Raw genomic sequence first — 19,269 nt, forward strand, 5'->3', positions numbered from 1 at the left:
CCAAAAAGATGACATTTGATAACTCACAGGAGGGCTATTTTCTGCCCCCCTGCGTCTACTGACCTTCTTTTATTTGACTTAAATTTGACCGCATAAATTGTCTTATAATATTAAATTAGCTGAATCTTTTTTTCGTTTTACTTGGAAGCCACTCAGTTTATCTCCTTGATGACTTCCTGGGACTACATTATGAACCTGTCGACGTCTCTGATTCTGTATCAACAGTTATCTTGATATGACCTCAGCTTTGTCTAACCTGTTGCACCACCTGAGCACCATCATCACCCGCAGTAAATCTCAGGTGTAGCAGGACGTTACAGGTGAATAACAATCAGTGTTATAATCCAAAGCAGTAACTTCCTGAATTTCACAACATCTCTGAAATAAAGTAGCTCCTCCTCCTCTCCTCCATCTGCTGTCAGAAGCCCCATTCACAGCCTTTTGTGATTATTAACCACTGCAGCAGAATGCACATGACGATCTCCAGAGGCCCACCATGATTAAGTGAGGGGTCCCTGTGAGACATTCTCATGCTAATCGCTGTATATTGTGCTTGCTGTGCCCAAACTGACACCAGAGAACCATTGTTTCTCTTACCAAATGAAATGATAAGTGTTCCCAGGATAGCGAAGGAAATTGACTGTGAACTGTTTTCAGTAACATGCTCGGAAAAACACTCAGAAATACCAAATTCAACTCGTCACCTCAGGAGACAGTTTGACAAATGAACAAAAGGTTTTTTCATATAAAGTCTTTTTGTTTGCCAGAACAATCAGAACATGTTGGTGAAAGAATCCCAGTGAACATGTAAAGGGCCAGACGGTGGAATGACTCATTTCCTCTCCTCTCTCCGCAGCCATCAAGGTCTACTGCCAGGGATCATGTGGGATCTCCAACAAAATGAACGAAGCCTCGTGGGTTCTGGAGGAGCAGTACTTCAACAGCACGCTGTCTATTGCTGACAAAGGTGACAACTGTTTGTTTACTTTTTGATCTAAACACACAGGTTAATGCACAAGCTTCACATTTAATCCTAATTATCTCAGAAAACAATATAATAATAAACATTCCCAATTAATAGAATTGTTTGAACTCTTGATCTTCTTTCACTTTTATATGGTTTGAACACCAAAAAGTTACGTTTTTTTTGCTCTTGCCACATTATACCCACTACCTTCTTTCTACATGCAATAAACAAGTCCCGTACGCACATCTATGAAAAGAGCACAGTCATAGCATGAGTAGAGATAATTAAAACATGTTTTGCTGTTTTCAACCTATTAGAGTATTTCATTAATTGTGTCCTTGGGTGTCGTGAAAGGCATCTCCATATCAACTGTATTATTATAAAAAAAAATCTTTATGATGCCATTAATGCTCAAACAAAAAAACTCATTATTTTACAAAAACGGGAATCTTACATAAGTGTTGTTGACATTGAATGGTGTTTATTTTGCTATACATAGAAAACTATTAACATTTTTAAGTTCTTTAGTTACATCCTCTTTTGTCCTCTTCTTTCTACTCGTGCAGTTCAGTCGAAATTTCACAGAATCTTTGTCAAGTGACTTCTGGTCTCCTCTGAGGCACTCATGGCTTCCCAGTTTGGCTGAGGAGCGCATCATTTCATTTCCTTTTTACACGCTCTGGTCAGTGCCAAAGGGTTATTTCTGGCTGCATTTTCAATGAGACATGCAGAATAAAGGGATTTTGATGGATCGTCACTTTTTAAAGCCTTACAGCTGAAGCATTTGTCACACACGGTTCATACAAAAACCTTAAGAAATGAGAAAATTAGGATAATTTCAGTTTTTCTGGTGTGTTGTTTTTAAAAGATAACATGTCTTTCAAACCCACTGAAAGGTTGTGGGTTCAACTTGATATGTAGAAGATAATCCATCAAATGACTGCCTAGAAGTCAATGAAACTGGTCTAAACACATCACCTTTATTTGCATGTGACTGCAAGTCCTCAGCTTACATCCTTTAAACTCTTTGATGCGTCTCCTCTGAGAGAAATGACATTTTGGAAGCTTCCTGTCTTAACAACACTGTGTGACGTGACTGAATCGCCTCAGTGGGGAAATCTGATGCAACAGGCTTAATCTCAAAAAGGCAGCAGCAGGTTTTTGCAGCCATGTAGTGAGGAGTTAACGCCTCAATCAGTCACAGCAGCACTCTCCGGCAGTCATGCTGCAGCCGGACTCTCTGAGGTCAGACTTGGATTGCAGTGGAGTCGTCCTTTCAGCTTTGGAAGGTTCCTATCAGAGTGAAATGACTCAGAAGTACCTAAGAGGCAGCCATGATAAGAGCTGTTCCAATTCTCTAGATAGTAGAAGATAGGTATCTCTTTTAGAATATTTACTGGACCATCCTTTACGAAAGGAAACAAGATAATGCTGTCCCCCAAGTCCTTGCAGCCGCAACCTTTAGAGGGGCCCTATTCTGCTCATTTTCTCACACTGCCTGTGCTGCAGCCCTTCTTTTCACCCTCTGTCTGAAACCAGAGCCCAGTCTCCTCTGATTAGTTAGCTGGCCGGCTCTGTTGTGATTGGTCAACCGCCTAGGAAGTGTTTGGAAATGTTTGTAGGAAAGGGGAAAATCCCCCCAAATCATAATTGGGCCTCTTTAACACCATGACACTTTGCACTGTGATACAGGAAAAAGCTGTTCAAACAAATACATCAGAACTTTTATTATTTTATTTTATTCGATCACAGCCAGGGCCCCAGTGTCCGGCTGTGCCTGATCAGAAGGTTGAACACGCTCCACAAATGTATTCCCCCCCCCCCCCCCCCCCTGTCTCTGGGTAGTCAGGCCCGGCCTCAGTGATGCCCTGCTGACCGGCGGAAGCGAGGGCTTACAGGGCCTGTTGTTGCGAGCGTGATCTTCCATCTTTTGTTCTTGTTGCCGATACACAGCCAGAAGGTGAAATGTGCCATGCATGCATGAAATGTGTTGTAAATGCAAATGTCTCTGTGGGACCTAACGGCACTCATCGGAGCATGTAATCCATGATGGTTAAAACATCAAGACTAGGCAGTTCATGTTTAACTCTCAGGACTGTGAGCTTCCATATGTGGAATACACCACTCTATATGTTAATTCTACAATGCTGGAAAATATATTTACATGTTAGTAGTTATTGCGTAACTCTTTAGAAAAATCTGCATCTGCATTATCTGCAGGGAAGTTTATTTATATAGGGTTCAAAAAGGTCATTATAAATCAATATAGTAAACAGCTCAATCAATATATACAGTATATCTTATCTGAAAAGGATCTTTTGATTGAAAACTGAGATGTGTTTGGCATTCTCATAAAAATATGAAATAACTATTAAGCACCCGTCTATAAGACTTAGTGGAGTGCAAAACCTGAGAGATAAAACAAATCTACTAAATATATACCACATTTTAAGTATCATGATGAAATATATAAGTCCATAAAACACATCTTGATTATCCTTGAAGCAAAACCTTTTTAATAATAAAAAAGGAATACAAAAGAAATTCAACTAAATAAATCCCACCATATAAACCACATTCTCTGGGTCCTTGAAGCGAACACGTTTTAGTAATACATATGACACAAATAAATAAGTTCAACTATATAAATACCACCATATATACCACATTTTTAAGTACAATTGAAGCGAGAGAAAAAGTATTTCCCTATCTGAGCACACAGAGTACACTGTAAAACACCGGCACACCACGTTCCAAAAAAGAGGAGGACATAAATAATTCATTACACACCCTCCCTCTGTGCTACCCTTTATCTCTGCCATTTTTTCCGTATCCCATTCTCTTCCGAAAATGGGCTGCTCTGCCCCCAACGGCGAAGCGGCACAGGGAGAGCGAGACAGCAAGGGTGACAGTAGACCACCACACACACACACAGATACACACACACACACACACACACACACACACACACACACACACACACACACACACACACACACACACACACACACACACACACACCCACACACACCCGCACCCGCACACGCGCACACACACACACACACACACACACACACACACACACACACACACACACACGCACACGCACACGCACGCGCGCACGCACGCGCACGCACGCACACGCACACACGCTCTTACACGAAGCCAGCCACGCTCACTGTGGCTGAATGATAATGTGGAATGCCACAGATGCTTGGCGGTTAGAGGAGTGATGTCAGCGACCGCTCTCCACCCTGTCACTGTTGGCAGTTAATGACCTTCATGAAATGAGAATCCCCCTCCCACTGCCGCAGCTGGGCTGTGGTTAAACTGTAGAAACTGACATATATATTTAAATAACACATGAGCGACACCCTGTTGCATTTCCTGTGTTTGGTATTATCTATTGATGATGCCTTACACATATCTGCAGAGACAGCATTTCTGTTTTTTTTTGTAAAAAGAAAAAGATATATAATTATACAAATATATACCATCATATATACCACAAGTTCAGTATCCTTTTAGAAAAAATATGTTACTAATACATATATGAAACATATAAAATAAACTAAACTAAATAAATACCAACAGCAACTTCTTATATATAACATATATTTGTTGTGAAGGTTGCAGTCAACATGTCGACATATCCATGGGCAAGATACTTAATCCAACATTGATCCCGATGGCATGGCCAACGGTGTGTGAACGTGTGTGAATGTTTGCTAACTTCAGCAATTGGCACAAGTCATCAATGATGACTTGCAGAATGTAAAGTGCTTTGAGGGGTTGTAAACACCGGATAAAGTGCTATTTAAATACATTCCATTTACCATTTGCTAGAGTATTGTCTATTTTTTGTACAGTACATCTTGCTTAAGCTAAGGCTCCTAATGTTGCTCCCTTTTCAGCTGTTGACATTTTACCTGGGAAAGTGTAGGGCTTGTAGGGAAGATTGTTTGTTGAAGGCTGTAAGAAACTGAAATATGACAGTATGTTTGAGTTAGGGCTGCTCGATTATGGCAAAAATCATAATCTCGATTATTTGGGTCAATAATTGTAATATCGATTATTAAATGCGATTATTCATTGACTTTGAAAACATCCATTTATTGTACTTTAAAACAAATACAAATAATAATTTGAACTTTTTAACTGTTGAACTATACGCCCAGGGTAATCAACTGAAAAACCAATATACACTGAACAAAAATATAAACGCAACACTTTTGTTTTTGCTTCCATTTTTCATGAGATGAACTCAAAGATCTAAAACATTTTCTACATACACAAAATAACCATTTCTCTCAAATATTGTTCATAAATCTGAAAAAATCTGTGATAGTGAGCACTTCTCCTTTGCGAGATAATCCATCCCACCTCACAGGTGTGGCATATCAAGATGCTGATTAGACAGCATGATTATTTCACAGGTGTGCCTTAGGCTGGCCACAATAAAAGGCCACTCTGAAACATGCATTTTTGCTTTATTGGGGGGGGTCCGAAAACCAGCCAGTATCTGGTGTGAGGGTTAGGATTAGGGTTAGGGTAATGTTGTGATTCGAGTGGCCCATGGTGGTGGTGGGGTTATGGTATGGGCAGGCGTATGTTATGGACGACGAACACAGGCCACTCGATTCACAACATTACCCTAACCCTAACCCTAACCCTCACACCAGATACTGGCTGGTTTTCGGACCCCCCCAGACCCCCCCAATAAAGCAAAAATGCATGTTTAAGGGTGGCCTTTTATTGTGGCCAGCCTAAGGCACACCTGTGCAATAATCATGCTGTCTAATCAGCATCTTGATATGCCACACCTGTGAGGTGGGATGGATTATCTCGGCAAAGGAGAAGTGCTCACTATCACAGATTTGTTCAGATTTGTGAACAATATTTGAGAGAAATGGTTATTTTGTGTATATAGAAAATGTTTTAGATCTTTGAGTTCATCTCATGAAAAATGGGAGCAAAAACAAAAGTGTTGCGTTTATATTTTTGTTCAGTTTAAAATAAAATAAATTATACATTCATGTCTACATTTAAATAAATAATATCAAAAATAATAAATACCAATAAACAAGATCAACACACATGTTGCAGTGCACTGTCACAACCTGAAAACTCCTTAATATATAGCCAACATTTTGGTAAAACATATTCAACATATTCCACTCACTCCAATGGGTCAATAATAAAAATAAAAAAAGATCGTTTTATTTTGATTACGTTGTTTTCGTAATCGTTGCTAGCCATAATCGTAATGGCGATTCATTGAGCAGCCCTAGTTTGAGTGCTGTATTTATACCTCCTCCAGGGCAGGTATATGTTTCCAGTTCTGTCTCTCAGCAGGACATCTAAACAAGTAGTGACCTGATTTACATGAATCTAGTGGAAAGGTGTTTCATTTTTAAATCCACATTTCAGAGTGGATCTGAATCTCTGACAGCTTGCTCTATATAATATAATATAATACAATATATAATCTACCCTCTTTAATCATTTTCCTTCATCTTGATTCTCTGCCCGTACCCATGTCAGCTAGTCTCTCTACAGTTGAATATATAAAATGGCTGCACACCTGCATGGTGCTTTTTTAGAGCATGACTGCTTCTTCTAGCAGTAAACACGATGCAAATGAACACACGGTCTGAGCGCTTCCCCTCAGGAAACTGAGACTAATGGAAAACGTGGTGCCCGTCCCTAATGAGGTGAGACATGTTGCTGTCTGGGAGAATTTAATTGGGCTGTCAGCTCATCTAGAGAATTAATAACCCCACTCTCTCAAGGTGTTCCTCATTGGTGCCTTGCGCTCCTCTCAACAAGGACTAGCAATCTTCCTTACAGTATGGATGGATGTTAATGCAGTACAAATTCAGAGAGAATGCTTTTAACAGAGTTTGTTTCACAGCAAAACACCTTTTCATACTTCAGAGCACTTTGTGTTGAGATCGTCAGAATGAAAACACATAACATCAGTAGTTCATAGTTTGCAAGCTTTCCTTTCCTTATTGTTGACTCATCTAAAATCTGAAAATAACCTACAAAGAACTGATGCTAATATTTACCGGTATATCCAAAGCCAACAGAGGATTGTTTTTGTTTTATTACTTGATATAGAGATAGTTTTCAAGATTTTGCACAGCAACTTTTTTTTGTTTTTTAAGAACTGTTTTGTTTGTGACCAGTTTAAGGACCAATACGCCTCGACTTAAGTGCCACAGGGGGGGGGGGGGTTGACAGGGTTGACAGGGTTGTTGGTTTAGTCTTCTTCTTGGATTTGATGTCAATAAGAAAAATGTTTAATAAAACCAGGCTTTCATCTATGTACACGTCCTTGAATCTACACGGGTATTCTTGGTACAGTGACCCCCCCCGTAGAGCAGAAGAATGCACTCAGTCTTGGGTCGATACCTGCTGGCCCCACTGCTTGTAAATCATTGATTCACTTTGCTGAGAAACGCTCCAACTTTGCCGGCTACATGTGTTTGCCTACAGCTTATCACTTCCTCTGACACTGGCAAGTTTCAGTCGCTAGTTTTGTTCAGTACAAAAGACCTTACGGCTCAGGTAAACAAAGCCTGTTTGTGTGAGAAACTCTATCCCTCTGGGAAGTAGGTCCCCACAGGACAGCTGATGTTTACTGAGGGATATAGGAACGGAAATAAACCTCATCACATAAACCCTGAGAATGATCAGTATACTTGCACCCTTGAATGCCATTTGCAGTTGTTTGTCCTGTGTAGCTAATAAACGTGGTTTTTCTTACAGGAACCCTGGTGGCAGGCGAGCACAGTTTCCCCTTCCAGTTTGTCCTTCCAGGTGAGTGTGGGATAAAACCCAATGACCCATTTGTATCTCATTCCTTCATGTCATGGCGACGCCTTCACTTTCCGTAATAGTTTTCTCATAAACCTGCTGTCAGAGATCCAGATGACGTCAGAGAAAGGAGCACACAGGTGTGATAACGTCTGATAACATGTGTACTAACAAAGTGCTCGGCTCTAAATCCTTTGTCTCCCGCACAAAGCAGATTTGTGATTGCGATGGTGTGTTTGAAGGATCATAATAAAGTTGATGTTTGGAATGTTTCAGATTTAGAAGGAACACACCCGCGTGATAATTCATCTTTACCCGACATGCCTCCTTTTTAACAAACACGTAGATTATTATTAGATGGAACTGCTATACCTCCACAATCGTGCAAATAAGACAAAGATCAGATGCGTGACACCTGTGAGGGAGCACACAGCGCAGTGTCAGTGTCTGTCTGGTATCTTGCACTCTCTCAGGCGTGGGCTGAAGCACTGGGGGCGGTGTTATTTTTAGTTTCCCCTCCTGTTGTGCAGTCACTGTTTAATTGGTGTTCATGCCCCCATGCTTCGCCCTCCCCTCCTCTCAGGCCCTCACACTAGAAAGCATCAGCACAGGGTTAACTATCACGTAGAGATAAGTGGTTCATCTGAGAGTCAATTGTCCCCTACTGCCCCCTGCTGGTGAATCTGAAAGACATGCTAACTTAAAAAAATACTTGAGGCAATTAAAACAGGACATATTCTGCTCAATCTCAAGTTCATATTTGTATTTTGTTCCTCTACTGTGACATGTTTCCGTGCTTTAATGTTCAAAAAGGTCTTTATTTTTCTTATGCTGCCTGTGCTGCAACACCTCTGTTCGCCCTCTGTCTGAAACCAGAGTCCAGTCTGCTCTGATTGGTTAGCTGGCTGGCTCTGTCGTGATTGGTCGACTGCTTAGCCTATCATGTACGATGTGTTGGAGGGCTGGCCAGCAGAACCCAAAAAGCCTAGTAGGACCACTTAAACTCATAATGGAAATATAGATTACTAAGGTAGATTTAGTCAACCGGACTTTAAAAAGATGTTCACGAAGAAAGGAAAACACCTCAGCATCATAACACAGAAGATACAAACAATCATAGAGAATGATGTTGATTTTGATTTCTATAAAAAACAAAACAAAGGCACAACTAACAATCTGTCTTCTGAAAGTCTGCTGATAATGCATTTACACTCAAATGTTGCAGCAAAGCAGTTTCATTATCTCAAGGTCAAGACGTGTATGTAGCAACATCAAATTGTCAGTTTCATGTTTTTAAATAACAACTGAGGTCATATAATACAATTTATTATTGAAAAAATGAATATATTTATTTTTCAACTGATTCATATTTGCAGGTAGATTAATGTTACTTTGAGAACAAATCTATTAAAGAAGCCAAACTAATTAAGGGTCAGAAAGAGGGTCAGTAAATAGGAAAGGAGAAGGAGCCTTTAGGGATGGTTTTTAGTTTTTAACAGGACTGCGCAGGGAGGGACTCACAGAATTTCCTCCTATAAGCCAAGCTCATTTATCTGGAGTCGAGGCATCAGGTGGTGTTCTGGCCTGATCATTTCTCACTGTGGGAACAAAGACATGCAAAGACAGGAGGAAGGCGTGGGCCGGAGATAAGCGTCGTACGAGGACACAGGGAGGGATAAATAGGGTGGGATGAGATGGTGGATGGCCTCATTCCAGAGGGACATGATATACAAGTAGAGGAGGAGAAGAGAGGAAAACAAAGGAGATGGAAAATGGAAACCCTTTTATCCTTTGTAGGGGAGCACGTAAGAATACTTGTTCTCCTACAAATAAACCGAATAACCCGTAAGCAGCTGATGTTAAAGTTCCATAGCAGCTTGATAATCTAATACCCCTCTATCTTTCTGAAATTACACTGTCAACTGTGAAACATTTCAAAACAGGAAGGTGTTGGCCGTTAAACCCACATTTAGAAATCATGTCTAAACAAAGCATGTAAAAAATACCCCAGATAGGATTCCTTCTTACAAACAAATGCAGATAAGACCTTCTCTACTTGATCCGTACACCTCTGAGGTCACAATCTAAATACAGATTTGTTTTTTTAGTGATGGTCCATTTTTAAAACTTAAGCACTTTAAAAAAGAAAAAGGTTACTTTGACAAATAATTGTTGTTTGGTGATTTACAGGTTAGAGATCAAACTGGGCTAAATTTAGAAAATGACTAAAAATACGTTTTTTCGTTCTTATATAATCCTGTTTCAACTTGTATAACTGATACTGAAATATAGTTGATAGTGTGGATGTAATATCAATTACTAAGAGTCTTCATCCATGCTAAAGCTGAGGCTGTAATCAGGCACAGCTAAATGCTAACAACTTGATGTTAAACAGGTACTTTAAAATGTCTGTACCAAATGTGAGGGTAATCCATCCAAGAGTTAATCTCTAATACACATCTGTAGGCAGCGGGACACATTTGTTTTTCCTTGGTGGAAGCATTCATGTTTTCATTTGTATTGGGAATAATAGTTTTGAACTGACTTTGGTTGCATGCAAACACTCAGTGTGTAGAGCAAAAAGGCTAGCGCATTGGCCCAAATACCATCTTGGAACACACTTCCAATCTTGGCCTGGATCATAATCTGCATCTCCATTGGCTATGACAAGATCTTTAAATAGCAGTGGTTTCCCCAAGAGGCTTAATTGACATCCGACTGATGGCCAACGGTCTCTAACATTGGTCAAAATGTGTCCAGAAAACCACAAAGTTGAAACACAATTGTTGGAATCACCAAGGTCATTAGAATCCATCTTCTGAGCCCAGGAGTTCAACACTTTTAATCTCAATCAGATCCGATCAGATTTTGAAATCCCATTTTTTGTGATCCAGGGTCAGACAAGTCGGCCAGATTTTGTCCCTGGAGTTCAAAGCAATTCAGGATAGGATCAGCCTGATCCAGATTACGACTTTTCAAGATGACTAGATCCTGAATATCAGTGCTTTAATCCTACCGATCGCCATCTAGTGGTCATGAAAAATAATACAAGGAAGACAAGAGACCACATTGCAGAGACATCTATTGTCCGCAATTACTTTTGAAAGGTGATGACAGATGGACTTTTTTTTTGTTGAAGGTATTTTTTCTTTAATTTAAATTACATTTGTGATTGACAATCTTTGTTGTGATACTTTCATGAGCATAAACATTTATGTCATCAACATTTGGTTGAAAACAAACGTGACCAAAAAATGAAAAATAAAATTGATTTGCCATTAAGGCTAAAAATGGTGTATTATTTCAGTTAACAAACTTTGCCATCTTATTTATATTGAAACATATTTTTAAATAAATGGTACAGTACATTGTGCTCTGGTAATCCACTGGAAATCCACCCCTCTGGTGGAATCAGGATAATCCAGTTTTTTGGGATCAAACTGATCCCAATCCTGTGTTCTCGGTTTGAACTACCCGTTTTGAAGATTTGATCCAGATTAAAGCTTTGATTGGATTTCCTGATCTGGTCGGATATGAAAGTGATCCTAATCCTGTTTTTTGGTTTTGAACTCCCCAAAATCCAAATCTGATCTGATCAGATAGGGATTACAAGTTTTGAACTCCTGGGCCCTGGGGATCATGAATAACTATCACTTTTATAGCCCAGTTTAACTGCAGGTACCTGGTTGCTTTTCATCTGCTGAGTCCTCATTAGGTTCCTAGACACACAAGCTCATTAGGAAACCTAAGTGTTAGTGAATAATGTTATCAGCTTGAAGTAGAACAGCAGCTCAAAGAGTCAGAGGAAGGTATTTGTCTGAGCTCATAGGAACAAGGTGAGCTGCACATCCTCGGCCACTTTCAGCAGCCCAGAGGAGCTCAGCGTGTGTCTCCAGTAAGGCTGCTCGATTATGGCAAAAATCATAATCTCGATTATTTGGGTCAATAATTGTAACAGGAAATAAATGTTGAACTACAATTTACGACCAAATAAAAATGTTTTGGCCACCATGGTAAATGCTGGTAGGGCTGCTCATGTCATCTCTAAAATGTGTTTTGCTAGAAACTAGGGCTGCTCGATTATGGCAAAAATCATAATCTCGATTATTTGGGTCAATAATTGATATCACGATTATTAAAAACGATTATCCATTTACTTTGAAAACATCCATTTATTGGAGAAAACAAATTTGAACAGTATGTTTTTAACAGTTGATTACCCTGAACTTTAAGTATAACTCAACTGAAAATCCAATAAAAAAAATGTTTTAATAATTAAAAAAATTAGATTACGTTGTTTTCGTAATCGTTGCAAGCCATAATCGTAATTGCGATATAAAATATGATTAATTGAGCGGCCCTAGTCTCCAGGGAAAGTCAGTCTGGAGCTTCAGTCAGTCTGTCCACAGCGCTTTCCGTTACCAAGCTGTCTGCAACAAAGCAACCCGCTTCTCCTGGTTAATTCTCATTGACAGCAGCCGCAGCGGATTAGTCCCTGCAGCAGCCTCCTGCCGCGCTGACATTAACATCTGAATGAGCATCAGCTCAAAAAGTGACACGTTTAGAATAGTGAGAAGCACACATTCATAATTCTTCTTCTGTCTCCTTTCTCCCCAAATAGTTACTTTTGATCTCTCTCTGCTTGAATGTCCTTCCCTCCTGCCTTACCCTCCCTGTTTCCTCCTCTGCAGTGACCTTCCCTCGGGTCAGTGCAGAAGAGTCAGCGTCCTTTTCCCATTTCGGTTGAATAAACAGGAATGAGACTCTGATAAGGGCCTGCACTGATAAGGACACAGATTGAAGCTCTGTCCTCCCCCTGATAGGAACTATCTAAGAAGCTGGGAAACACTCTCCTAATTTAACCTTTTAATAATAAACAAAGTGTTTGGACTGCCCTCCGTTTAAAAGTAACCATTATCTAATTGCCTCTCTCTTTAGTCGCTGCCCCCACTTCCTTTGAGGGACCCTTTGGGAAGATTATCTACCGAGTGAGGGTGGCTATCGACACACCACGCTTCTCTAAGGACTACAAAGCCCAGAGAGCCTTCTACCTTCTCAACCTGCTCAACCTCAATGAGGTGCCTGAAATTGAAGTAAGTAAACAAATGTCCCTACTTTTGAATCATCTATTATCTAATTGTATTCCTATAAAAACTGGAATGATGCCGTTCTGTTTTCTTTGTGGATATAATCCAGAAACAGAAGGAGAAGAAAGGACTTTGAAATGCACTCTCTTTATTTGATCAGCGTGTGTCTAGGTGGAGGCTTATTTGATTTCATGGCCGAGCAGGATCTCATTTATTTGTTCTCCTCTTCTCCATCTACATTCCTTACTCTTATCATTCCCCTTTTCCCCTGTTGCAACTGACAGAGTTTCCTGATATTCTGGAGCTAAGCAGGAAAAGATGAGTCTTCATAATAACGCTAAAAACAAACTGTCTCCGCAGCATCCGAGTTACGCTGTGACCACCAAGAAGTTCAGCTACCTCCTGGTGAAGACAGGGACCCTGATGCTGAAAGCTCGCAGTGACCTGAGAGGTTACATCCCCGGGCAGGTCATCAAGTTAGCCACTGAGATCCACAACAAGTCTGGGAAGGACACGGGCTATGTGCTGGCCAGTCTCATACAGGTATATTACTGATGAAATGAATATTATTTTATGAATGAATGAATATTATATCCTCAGGTATTGAGTACAGAACTATGGAAGCTCTGGAGGCATGGAAGTGGCTATCCATAATCAGTGGCGAACCGTGTCTATCACAACTGGACCTTCTGTAGACACACACAACCCCCGCCGGATATTCTACCCAGAGACCCAGAACAAGATCTGATTGGTTGCTTTCTTTTCGAACACAAAATCACTGAAATGCGTAGTGCATGGTCCGAGAAGGACAAACAAATCAACGTAACACTGTGATGGTAACCTTGAAGGCCCTGACGGTTCTCCACTGTCCATAATCCATATCAGTTTTAGCTACTGTGTTTAAGGTTTTAAAAAAGGTGAAGTGGTTTGAAGACAATTTTGTGTTTTTTGTTGTAATACTAATTATGTCCACAAGGGGCTAAAGCGCATCACTAACCCATGTTCTAAATTGGATTAAAAGCATTGCATTTGTTTCTTCCAGGTGAGTTTTACTCTCCCACTGCACTCTGGACAAGGTGCATATATTGTGTAACAAAAAATATGTTCACCTGGTATCCCAATAACAAAAATATAACCAACTTATAAATACAACATTTTACCCGTTTTTATTTAAAGTCTCAAATGCCTCTCATGGCTTCAGTTCGAACCAGGTGCACAGAGGGCAGAATACACGAGGAAACAAGAGACATGCATGTGTCTTCCTAGTATTTGCCCTATCCTTAATACCATTACGATCACAGCCAGTGTGCACCACCCCCTGGAAATGTCTATTTCAGATATGTATTAGAAATCTCTGCTGGGACTCCGAAGCTTAAAAGATAACCCTTAATATAGCTAATCCTTTCATATGGGACCACATACAATGTCTCTATACCTCAAGATGAGAGTTATAGAAGTTTGAGTGAGGCCATTATCACATCTATTGTGTCTGTGTATGGCTTTTTTCCACACCAGAAAGTAACTTATAAGACCAAGCGGCCTGTGGTCGACCTGCGGACCATCGCAGAGGTGGAGGGAGCCGGAGTGAAAGCAGGAAAACATGCGGAGTGGAGAGAGCAGATCATCGTCCCTCCTCTTCCTCAGTCAGCACTGGCCGGCTGCAGCCTCATACACATCGACTACTTCATTCAGGTCAGTGTGTGTGTCTTTAACATATAGACTGTGCTTTATTTTCACTGTACTGTTCTTAAGAGTGTCAATATTCCTGTTTCTAACGCCATCAAACATGTGATAACATAATTCAGATAATACCATATGAAACTATCCATACATTTAGCCACATGAGCTATCAAAGACTATTATTTTTTCCTTTCTAATTTAACCTGAACAACTGTGTAAGGATTTTGATATTTACTTACTAATACTGAAATAATTGGGTTTACTAGAAAGGTGTTATTCACTATTTTCTTATTGTCCTAATATCCCATCAAAAACCCAACAATGCATGACTTCATCTCTCAAAACTCCTAACTTCCATAGCCTGAGGTTATTGTTTTCAAATGTCATTAAAAAGCTGTAAATATTGGTCTTGATGGGGACTACTTTCAGCAGCGGATCCATACTCATTTGAGGATGTAGTGAGTATTTACAGCTGGAGGACTGCATGTGGGGCTGAGTAACAATAAACAACAGTGTGTGTGTTCATGGTAATAAAGGAACATGTCACCCAGAGCAACAGTGTGGCTCGCTGAAGTGTTTCTATTAGTGTAAGGTCAACAATGGAGCTCTATGGCTCTGAGGAAGAAGAAACTGTCTATCCCACTTTAGCTACAAACACACCTTGTGTTAGCAGAATCAATTCTCTGTTGGTTTTGGTGATCTCATGCGATGTATTGGCAAAAAGAGGCATATAGAATATCACCAATCTTATCTGGTGGTATAGTTTATCTAATTGAGGCTTTTATAATTCCTGTTTTATACAGGTGTCGCTCAAATCTCCGGACGCAGTGGTCACGCTGCCTATCTACATCGGGAACATCGCTGTGAACTTGTCTCCATCGAGACCCATGCCCCCCACTCCGGACCACCGCATTGCTCCCAGGCCTCCCAGCGCTCCCAGCGCGGCGGGCGTGACCCCCAGCGCCCCACCGGTGGAGGACCTAGAGGAGGGGATGTGTGCAGGGGGCATGACCAGTGAGGAGCTCCCCACCAAGAGTCACTCTCAGCAGGACCCCTCGGGGCAGCCGCTCACCATGTCCCCCAGCGCCTTCAGCCAAGCCCCCGGGGTAGCGCTGCCTCCCGGCCTCAGGCTGGACGCCTCCGCCCCTCTGTTCTGTGTGTCCACCGGGGCCACCATACCTTTCTTCACCGAGGGAAACGTGACCCCTATCCCCACCTCCTGCTCGCTCATCCTCCCTCCAGAGTACAGCAGCTGCGACTACCCTCATGGTGAGTTCTTCTAAAAGACTTTCACTCTGGCACACAGACAAACACATGCAAAGTGAAGCAGATGCAAAAATGACCATCCCAGTTTCTCAAAATCCAAAAATCCAAGCCAAAACTAAAGTGAATGTTGCATTTAGTACAGTTAGTATAGAATATGGCAGGAAAATCTATGGAAAATGCTTAAGCGTTTGAAATAAACAAATAAAAGAAATCCTATATGAAAAATGCAAAAACTTAATAGGTTTATTTGACTAGTTATTATTGGAACAGAGACGAGGAGAATGTGCGCTGCTCTAACTTTATTAATGACTTCTTATTTGTGTTGCCCGTGTGTGTTACAGAACCCCCACCCACCTATGAGGAAAGCTGTAGCGCCAACTCCACTTTCAACAGTATACAGTAAGAGAAGGTGATGAAGCATCATGGCCACGCCCCCCCACACCTGTTTCCATTCGCCTCTCGAGAAATCGGGACAGAGACACGTCGGGTTAGAGAGGACGGACGATAACTCCACTCCTGAGAATATTTCTTTGTCCTCGAATAAGAAAAAAAAAAGGGATAAAATCTTATATGATATAAGTTTTCATTTAAATTCTTGTCTCATCAGGTAGTGTCAGTTAGAGCGGGTGAACATCACTGTGCCTACAAGAAGTATTTTGGATCATCATTTAGAATATTCAGTGATTGGACATGTTTCTTTTAGGGGCGGAGTCAAAACTGTTTTTGTTTTCTCAACGAACTTTCGCATCTGTGATGCCTTGAAAATGATCTCTGCCTACTGAAGGCTCGGGTTCGGCCTTTTTTTGTCTTGTTTTAAATGTGCAATTGTTATAGTGGTCCACCGCTGTCCGTGTGTAACTCAGTTGTCCTCATCTTCACCAGGGCAGAGCTGTCGTCATGATGGACATTGAGAGGACATTTTCACCGTGTTTGTCTAGTTGGACTAGTTAAACCCCTACTTAAATTATTCTGATGGTCTTTGTTTGAGGAAATATGAGACACCACTTTCCAAAATCGGTCTATGTTTTCTGTAGCAGCATGCACTACTGTCTGCTGCTGTGTCTTTTTGAATATTATGCCACTAGAATACAGATAGGGGCGTTAATGTCTCAGCGAAACCTCTCAGCTTTGTAACTTGAAACACAGTTAGTAATACACTATATATGATTATTACATTACATGTTACTTATTAGACTCTTTTATCCAAAGCGATTTACATACTCAATACTGTGGACAATCCCCACAGGAGCCAGATGGGGTGAAGTGTCTCAGGGACACAACGACATGCTGACTGCAGTGGGGTTTGAACCTGAATCCACTGCATGACACGCCTCCCATATTATTATTATAATCATTTTTAAAAATAGCTTTTAGATTAGTTAAAATACATATCTCATCTCTCAAACACCACCATGCGTTGAGTCATATAACTGAGAGGTTTTGCTTTGACTTCAGTTTTGTATTCTGAGGACAGTGTCTCTGCAGATGAGGCTCGTTTCTCCTGCAGCTGGACATGAGGCCACAGTGTTTGTCTGCCCTCTTGTGGTCATCTCTGGTATAGCTGCTGTACTGAAACTTGAGCCAAACAATCAGCCATGCATAGAGAAAATCTCCACTAAGCTCCCTGCTCACAACTGAAGTCAGTCGGCTGTGTAAATCTACATCCTTTTCTTTGTGAGAAAGTGGGAAAAAAAATCGAGATTTGAGTTTTTTTAGATGTGATGCAAGTGTATAGCATCATCGTTTTCGTCTTGGTGTGAATGAGATTTTATGTTGTTTTTTCTCCTGTTTGTTGCCTTAACTTTCTTTTTAGTGTTACTCGTGTGAGATGAGAATCCTCCGAAATGTCAGTTTGTGCAGATGTGCGCAAAACAGCACTTTTTACAGATTTCCAAGTGCAAATCTACTGTATACATGTGTACAAAAAGAACTTTTATGGCTACTGTCTGTTTTCAATTAAACTTACATTTTCAAATAGATTTCTGGTTCTACCACCTGTATCTGTGTAGAGACACTTTTGTTGCCTGTGTACAATGTAGGGTGATAATGTTATCACTTCACACATTTTAAAAACTTTAATTTTAATTACAGGTGTTTTGTTTTGCACATACAAAGAGTTTGATCCATAACAGGGGAACACAATTCATTTAATATCTGATTTTGCCGAACCTATACTTATTTATATGCATATAATAATTTGAAAAGTATCCTCCCCCTACTAAACATCAGTCACCTTCCTGTGGGAAACTGATACAACAGAAAATCACAAGCACAACTACTGTCCTGAATGTCTGTGACTTTTAATGTGTACTTTACCAAGTCCATTCTGTGAATTATGAAAAAGAAATCAAAGGGCTAACGTTGGACCCTGACTGCGGATCATTTTAACATTGATTGTGTTTTTACATATCAGCACAAAAGACGGCTGTAACTGTTCTAAAAGCAGGCTCTACATTAACGTAAATGCATGCCTTAAACCAACTGGACTCCCGCCACCTCTTACAGGAGCTTGTGCCGGACTTTCTTCTTCTTGTCTTTCGTGGAGGACCGCAGGATGTGCTTGAGAACTCTTCCTGTTTGTCTCCCATCAGTGCTCTTGATGTACACAAATGTAGCTTTTAAAAAACAGCCAGCACGTCTGAGCTTAGACCTGAAAACTGTCTTGTTTTTAAAAATGACTGCAACTCCTCTCATCTCAAAGACAACAGCAGCAGCAACTCTCGCACTGCCTTTATCGATCCTGATTCTGTTTAATTCTTCGCCACCAAAAGGTACTATAGCTTTATGATCCCCAACTTGTTCTGTGTTTGTTTTTTCTTCCCCCCCCCCCCCCTCACATATTGATGAGCGGTGTCAAGTTTTGTATTTTTCTACATGTTAAACTGTTTACAGGTGTGTATGCAGATATTAATAGTAGCACCTCAATCAGTTAATGTAAAATGTCAACATGCAGTGCAGAATCAACGTTGTACTGTGAAGTATAACAATAAAAATATATGAAGTGTTTGTGGTTTGTTTTGTGTGGACAAAGTGAGCTCTGTGGTTCTGTAATTGGGATTCTTCCAAAACTCATTTAACAAACAAGGCAATAAATCTTTATTAAATAAGAGATGCTCTTTTGTATTAAAATTATGCATCCAACTGCAAGAATCCTGTGACATGTTCTCTGTTTTCCTATAATCTGCATATGTAACAAAAGGCAGTTACAATGGTAACCAAAATAACAATATATTGCTGGGATAATGATCCATATTCCCTAACATAATCAATTTTCATAGAAACCACAGAGCGATATTTTGTATTAACCAGACAGACCATTTTTAGCTTTTATAGTACAAGTTATACACTAAGTCTATGGTTATACAACGAGAGTAGACGAAAGGCTACGAATGGCTTCGGCTACCCCCGCCAATCACATGATCCCAGTATGGAAAACACGAAATGCGC

The 19,269-nt window shown here is 40.5% G+C and overlaps 1 protein-coding gene across 1 annotated transcript in view; it reads left to right on the forward strand.

The window, feature by feature from the left end:
* Positions 1 to 17,819, forward strand: part of arrdc1b (arrestin domain containing 1b) — a 36,059-nt gene extending 18,240 nt beyond the window's left edge. The window contains exons 2-8 of the mRNA XM_079657795.1: positions 857 to 967; positions 7,742 to 7,792; positions 12,728 to 12,882; positions 13,237 to 13,419; positions 14,392 to 14,568; positions 15,360 to 15,825; positions 16,164 to 17,819. Coding sequence (XP_079513921.1) covers positions 857 to 967; positions 7,742 to 7,792; positions 12,728 to 12,882; positions 13,237 to 13,419; positions 14,392 to 14,568; positions 15,360 to 15,825; positions 16,164 to 16,225 — 1,205 coding nt within the window. The 3' untranslated portion in view covers positions 16,226 to 17,819. The remainder of the gene's footprint in view (positions 1 to 856; positions 968 to 7,741; positions 7,793 to 12,727; positions 12,883 to 13,236; positions 13,420 to 14,391; positions 14,569 to 15,359; positions 15,826 to 16,163) is intronic.
* Positions 17,820 to 19,269: the final 1,450 nt, after the last annotated feature.

Source organism: Notothenia rossii (assembly GCF_949606895.1).
Source record: "Notothenia rossii genome assembly, chromosome: 11".
NCBI lineage: Eukaryota > Metazoa > Chordata > Actinopteri > Perciformes > Nototheniidae > Notothenia > Notothenia rossii.